Source organism: Cololabis saira, chromosome 12 (genome assembly GCF_033807715.1).
Source record: "Cololabis saira isolate AMF1-May2022 chromosome 12, fColSai1.1, whole genome shotgun sequence".
NCBI classification, from domain to species: Eukaryota; Metazoa; Chordata; class Actinopteri; order Beloniformes; family Belonidae; genus Cololabis; species Cololabis saira.
In genome coordinates, this window is record NC_084598.1 from 2,659,735 (window position 1) to 2,667,312 (window position 7,578).

The 7,578-nt window shown below is 40.4% G+C and overlaps 1 protein-coding gene across 2 annotated transcripts in view; it reads left to right on the forward strand.

Moving 5' to 3' along the window:
• The window catches only part of pkig (protein kinase (cAMP-dependent, catalytic) inhibitor gamma), a 54,881-nt gene extending 49,409 nt beyond the window's left edge, over window positions 1-5,472 (forward strand). For both annotated transcript variants that reach the window (XM_061734678.1, XM_061734679.1), the window contains exon 3: window positions 4,795-5,472. In XM_061734678.1, the coding sequence (XP_061590662.1) occupies window positions 4,795-5,162 (368 nt within the window). In that variant the 3' untranslated portion in view covers window positions 5,163-5,472. The remainder of the gene's footprint in view (window positions 1-4,794) is intronic.
• Window positions 5,473-7,578: the final 2,106 nt, after the last annotated feature.

The following is a 7,578-nucleotide window of genomic DNA, read 5'->3' on the forward strand; positions in this document are numbered from 1 at the left end:
TTCTTTTTTTTTGTCTTCTTTTCTCTTTTTAAGTGTCAAACTGAAATCTCATGGCACACTGACAAACTTCTTGGTTGCTTCAGGAAGTTATTCCATCTTCGGAAACGTTACTGTTTCTGAAAGCAGAATTGTTGCTGTTTGGGATGCCGGCCCTTTTCTACGGAAGAGTATTATGGCCGGGCAAGAGAAAAAAACTTTGAGAGTGGAAGATTTTTTTTTATTGTGCACTTCGAGAAAAAAGACGAAATGTCGAGAAAAAAGTTGAAATGTCGAGATTAATGTTGAAATACAATTCAGAGAAAAAAGTCGAAATTTCGTGAATAAACTCGAAATTTCTACTTTTTTCTCAACATTTCGTCTTTTTTCTCGAAGTGCATAATGAAAAAAAAATCTTTCTCCTGTAAAATATTATTTTTCTTTTTCTCCTGCCTGGCCCTAATAAAATACTCACTCACTCATCTTCTCCCGCTTTATCCGTTACCGGGTCGCGGGGGCAGCAGCCTCAGCAGGGATGCCCAGACTTCCCTCACCCCAGACACTTCCTCCAGCTCTTCCGGGGGGAGTCCGAGGCGTTCCCAGGCCAGCCGAGAGACATAGTCACCTAATAAAATATTATTTTTTATTTTTTCCTGCCTGGACCTAATACTCTTCCGTACTTTTCTGACCTTCATACCTGTATTTGCACATATGCACCATTCAATGTTGCTAAATATAAACTTGAGCGACCTGATTAAGCTTTAAAGTAATCATCATGTGGAAAAGTGCAAGGAATTAATTTTGTCAAAGGGGAGGAACCATGGCAATAATAATAAACATGCAAGGTTAGTACTTACAGTAATATTAGATAAAAAGTAAAATAACACTGGTATTGGATCAACAGTTTGAATCTGCTGAAACCCAAAATTCAGATAATCAGAATGGATTTCAGAAAGGAACATCTGTACAATGGCTCTGAAATTTGCCAGGTTACTCATACTAAATTATTGGGTGTCATTATCGATGATCATTTAAATTGGAAACAACATATTGATACTGTATGCATGAAATCTATGAAGATGCTTGGTATTTTGAGAAAAGTTTGTCCTTTTGTTCTTCCTTCCTCTCATTTAACTCTCTATTATAGCTTAATCGGTAACCCTTTCTTTTACAGTACAGTAATAACCAGGTAATTACACTGTAATTACCTAGCAGTACCTTGTATTTACAAGGTAATTACATGGTAACTACCGGGTAGTTTACCCAGTAAGTACTAGGTAATTATTACGTATTTTCTTGTAACATGTAATTATGTGTATTTACCATGTAATAACATGGTAAATACCTGGTTGTTTAAACTAAACATTACTAGGTAATTACAAAGACATTAGATGGGAACTATGAGGGAAATTACAGGTATTTACTAGGTTAATATTGGTAACTACCAGTCAATTTACCATGTAATTACTCTGAAATTACATGAATTATTTCTAAGTAAGTACCAGGTAATTACTAAGTATTTTTCTGCAAACTACCAGGAAATTATAACCTATATTTGAGGTAGTTACCAGCTAATTACACTTCAATGACCATGTAGTTACCTTGTATTTACTATACATTTCATGGATAACTAACAGGTATTTACCCATTCATTATTGATTTATGTATTATCAATGGATTGGTGCATGTACCCCCGAGGGTGTAAATGACTCTATTGACCTTTTAATTAACCTGATAGTTACCATGTTTTACCTGGTAATTGGCAGGTACTTACCTTGTAGTTACTTGCCCAGTAATTCTATTTCCTAAGTATTTACCCAATAAGTACAGAAATGTTTACCTGGCTTTTACTCAGTAATTAAAGTTAAACTGGACTGTAAAAGAAAGCGTGTGTTGTTTCCATAATATTACCTGGTAATTGTAGATTATAATTATAAAGATTTGAACAATTGGCAAAACGTCTGATAATTACCTCCCCTTTACCCCGCAATTACAAAGTTGGACCACACCCCCTCACATATACCTCCTCACACACACCCCCTCACACACACCCCCTCACATATACCCCCTCACACACACACCCTCACATATCCCTCCTCACACACACCCCCTCACACACACCCCCTCACATATACCCCCTCACATATACCCCCTCACACACCCCCTCACACACACCCCCTCACATATACCCCCTCACATATACCCCCTCACACACACACCCTCACATATACCTCCTCACACACACCCCCTCACACACACCCCCTCACATATACCCCCTCACATATACCCCCTCACACACACCCCCTCACATATACCTCCTCACACACACCCCCTCACATATACCTCCTCACACACACCTCCTCACACACACCCCCTCACACACACCCCCTCACACACACCCCCTCACATATACCCCCTCACATATACCCCCTCACATATACCCCCTCACACACCCCCTCACACACACCTCCTCACACACACCCTCACATATACCCCCTCACACACACCCCCTCACATATACCCCCTCACATATACCCCCTCACACACACCCCCTCACATATACCCCCTCACATATACCCCCTCACACACACCCCCTCACACACACACCCTCACATATCCCTCCTCACACACACCCCCTCACACACACCCCCTCACACACACCTCCTCACACACACCCCCTCACATATACCCCCTCACATACACCCCCTCACAAATCCCTCCTCACACACACCCCCTCACACACACCCCCTCACACACACCTCCTCACACACACCTCCTCACACACACCCCCTCACACACACCCCCTCACACACACCTCCTCACACACACCCCCTCACATATACCCCCTCACACACACCCCCTCACATATACCCCCTCACATATCCCTCCTCACACACACCCCCTCACACACACCCCCTCACACACACCCCCTCACATATACCCCCTCACATATACCCCCTCACACACACCCTCACATATACCTCCTCACACACACCCCCTCACACACACCCCCTCACACACACCCCCTCACAGACACCCCCTCACATATACCCCCTCACACACACCCCCTCACATATACCCCCTCACATATACCCCCTCACACACACCCCCTCACACACACCCCCTCACACACACCCCCTCACACACACCCCCTCACACACACCTCCTCACACACACCCCCTCACATATACCCCCTCACATATACCCCCTCACATATACCCCCTCACACACACCCTCACATATACCTCCTCACACACCCCCTCACATATACCCCCTCACACACACCCCCTCACACACACCCCCTCACACACACCCCCTCACATATACCCCCTCACACACACCCTCACATATACCCCCTCACACACACCCCCTCACATATACCCCCTCACACACACCCCCTCACACACACCCCCTCACATACACCCCCTCGCACACACCCCCTCACACACACCCCCTCACACACACCCCCTCACACACACCCCCTCACATACACCCCCTCACACACACACCCTCACACACACCCCCTCACACACACCCCCTCACATATACCTCCTCACACACACCCCCTAACATATCCCTCCTCACACACACCCCCTCACATATACCCCCTCACATACACCCCCTCACACACACCCCCTCACACACACCCCCTCACACACCACCACCACCTTGTAACAAATACACCAAAACAGGTGATCTGTCAAATACTTTTTTTTTCTTCAAAAGGATAAATAAAAAAATACAAAGTTCTGTATAAAAACATATTGTACAGTGCAAAACGTATTGCATAGTGTAAAACATAAAACTAGGCACAGTGTTGAAAATATAGGCACATTCAGTCAATCAATGCAACAAATAAAAAATACAGTGCATTCAATAACGATATAACAACATATTTAGATCTCAAACTGGCATGTCCAGGACCCCAGTATTATCTGCATTTGGCCATCACCCTTAATCTCAATTTTTTTTCCAGAGACCCTCACAGAAGCAAAGATTTGAGACATGTAAACAACAAAAACACGGGGCGAACCACAATAAAATAACTTTTCATAAGTTTCAACACAAAATATGACAAGTTAATCAATGGCATGCATATTTTACCAACTCTGGAGCAGCGTTAATGCTCGGACGGAAACAGGAAGTTAAGCTTCGTCAATAACGGAAGTAACAGAGGAAGAACGGTGCTCTTCAAAATAAAAGCATAAAAATAAAAGGTAAAATGACAGAAGTGCTTAATTCACTCTGCACGTAATCTGCTGCCATTTACACGCACCACCAGCTGAAAAATAGCAGATCTACAAACTTATAGCGCGTTGCCCTGAGTGCAGCAATATGAGCTTGTAGATTTGCTATTTTTCAACAGCTACTTTACAATATTTAAAGTAGGTGTTAAAGAATAGCAGATCTACAAGCTCATATCGCTGCACTTACAATTTACCGTTGTGTAGAAGATGTAAACATCAATCTTTCATCACTTGTGGAATTCACTCAATAAATCTCTTAAATCATCACCATCCTTGCCAATATTCAAAAAACATTTAAATAACTTTCTTATTGTTTCATCTTTGTAGTGTTTATTATTTAATCTAAGTTATATTTTCTTTTGTGTGTTTAGTTTCTTTACTCCCCCTTGTGTAGCTTTTGTTTAGTTTTTTATTCATATATGGAAAGGATTGTATATAAGCCACCAGGCTTCTTCTTTTCCTTGCATGTTATTTCAATGTTTTTACATTTATTGTTCAATTTGTCTTATATTGCTAAATAAATAAACTAAACCAAACATAATAGTTGTTTTTTTCCCATGTTTTTGTGCAGGAGGAGAGCCGGGTCCCTCCCCAGCTCCCGGGGCAGAGGGTTCCCCTGGCCAGGACCCCCAGGGAGGGGGGGGGGGCGTCCTAAGATCAGCCGGAGACCAAAGGGGAGCAGAGAAATGTAAAGAGAAAGCAGGAAAAAGTAAGAATGGAAGCAAGGTTGTTGTCCTCTCTGGACAAGTGAACACTTTCATTCACTGCCAGCCTGTTTGGAGCGTCGGTCGCTCCAAATGCCGCCTATTTATTGGATCAGATTGCACCAAGAGGAAACAGAACGGAGTAAAACTGACAAGTGAGAGGATGCTCTTTTTGCTTTATACGGTTTTTGCCATTTATACACATGAAGAGACAAGAAAGCACAAAAACGTTTGAGTGACGTCCGGGGAGATGGACTTTATGGAATGAAATCAGAGCAACAGTTGAAGTTTTGCTCCAGCCTAGTGTGGATCTGTGTCATGGAGGGAATATCACAGCAAATCACAGCAGCCATTTGTCTTTTTCCTTGTCTCCGTGTGAGTTTGTGATCATCTTGTTCAGTTTCATTGTCAAATGTTTTCTTTTTATAGTAACCAACATAGTTTCCACTTATTGTTGTGTGCAAACTTCATATTTATTGATAAATGTTAAGTGATAACTTTGTGATAGGAATTTTCTTTGTGTAATAAAAAAAAATACATATGAATTACCATGAAATTTGTATTTTTTATGTTTTCAAGGATGCTTACTTTCTCACACAAGACATACAGCCGAATAGTCAGTACTGGAGTTGAGGGGGGATGAAGGGGGGATGGCATCCCCCCCAGAAATAAAAACGGTCCAAATCATCCCCCCCTGAAATAAAAACAGTCCAAATCATCCCCCCTGTAAAACTGCCATCCCTCCTTTCCATCCCTTATGTCATTTCATCAATGAATGTGGTTTTACTGCTATTTCAACATTTAGAGTCATCACCAGAAAAATAACACCAGAAAAATAACTTACTTGACAATTTTCACCTGTTTTAAGTAAATTTTCACTTGAAATAAAAAATCTGCCAGTGGAACAAGATTTATCTTCTCATTACAAGCAAAAAAATCTTGTTCCACTGGCAGATTTTTCTACTAGTTTTAAGTGAAAATCTACTTGAAACTATTATTTGTAATATATTATATTATTTGTAATCGGCACAAATGATCTGTCCCCATATGATAAAATCCACCATCCCCCCTGATTTTGTTTTACAACTGGAGTACTGTGAATAGTCCCAGGTGTGTGAGCTGATGAGTCCCGGCCAGCCAGGATGAATGAGAACCATAACGTTCAGCGAATGCAGCTTCTTGTGTACGTAAGGAAGGTCACAGGAAGTTGGTGTTTACATTTCCACCTAGCACGGCCCCTACGCTTCCATCAGTAAAGTACTGGCCGTTTGTCTGTGAAGCTGTACAGATTTTCAGCAATGTCATTTAAATGCAAGGTCAAGAACTATTCTTTTATTTTACAGGACTGTCTCAGAAAATTAGAATATTGTGATAAAGTTCTTTATTTTCTGTAATGCAAAAATGTCATACATTCTGGATTCATTACAAATCAACTGAAATATTGCAAGCCTTTTATTATTTTAATATTGCTGATCATGGATTACAGCTTAAGAAAACTCAAATATCCTATCTCAAAAAATTTGAATATTCTGGGAATCTTAATCTTAAACTGTAAACCATAATCAGCAATATTAAAATAATAAAAGGCTTGCAATATTTCAGTTGATTTGAAATGAATCCAGAATGTATGACATTTGTTGTTTTAATTGCATTACAGAAAATAAAGAACTTTAACACAATATTAAAATTTTCTGAGACAGTCCTGTATGTTATTACTTGAAAATCATCCCCAGGGGAAACTTTATTAACTGTTAATGTGGCTGTTTGAGAAAAACAAATCGAAGGCACCGGGATGGAAATAAAGTAAAAATAAATCAGGGGGGATGGTGGATTTGATCATATGGGGACAGATAATTTGTGCTGATTACAAATAATATAATATATTACAAATAATAGCAGTGACCAAAACACCTGCAGGAATACTGCAGGAATGACATAGCAGCAGTTAAATGCAGCCTTCTGTAAGCTTTAAATATCCACTGGGCTTACATCAAATACATCAAAACACAACAATAAAAAACACTTTTCTGAACTTATCAATATGACTCTGTCCTTCACAGGATAAGTAACATGGATCACTGCAAAAACTCACAATCTTAACAAGAATATTTGTCTTATTTCTAGTTAAAATGTCTCATTTTAGTAAGAAAATCTCATTACACTTAAAACAAGACTCATCACTGGAAAAAACAACTTTCACCTGTTTCAAGTAGATTTTCACTTGAAATAAGTAGAAAAATCTGCCAGTGGAACAAGATTTTTTTGCTTGTAATAAGAAGATAAATCTTGTTCCACTGGCAGATTTTCCTACTTATTTCAGGTAAAAATTGTCAAATAAGTTATTTTTCTGGTGTTATTTTTCTGGTGATGACTCTAAATGTTGAAATAGCAGTAAAACCACATTCATTGATAAAATGACATAAGGGATGGAAAGGAGGGATGACAGTTTTACAGGGGGGATGATTTGGACCGTTTTTATTTCAGGGGGGGATGATTTGGACCGTTTTTATTTCAGGGGGGATGATTTGGACCGTTTTCAGGGGGGATGCCATCCTCCCTCATCCTCCCACAACTCCAGTACTGGTTCTAATGAATAACTGTGGATTGAATCAAGATGAAGAATGAGTGAGAGGCAGACAAATTTAAACAGA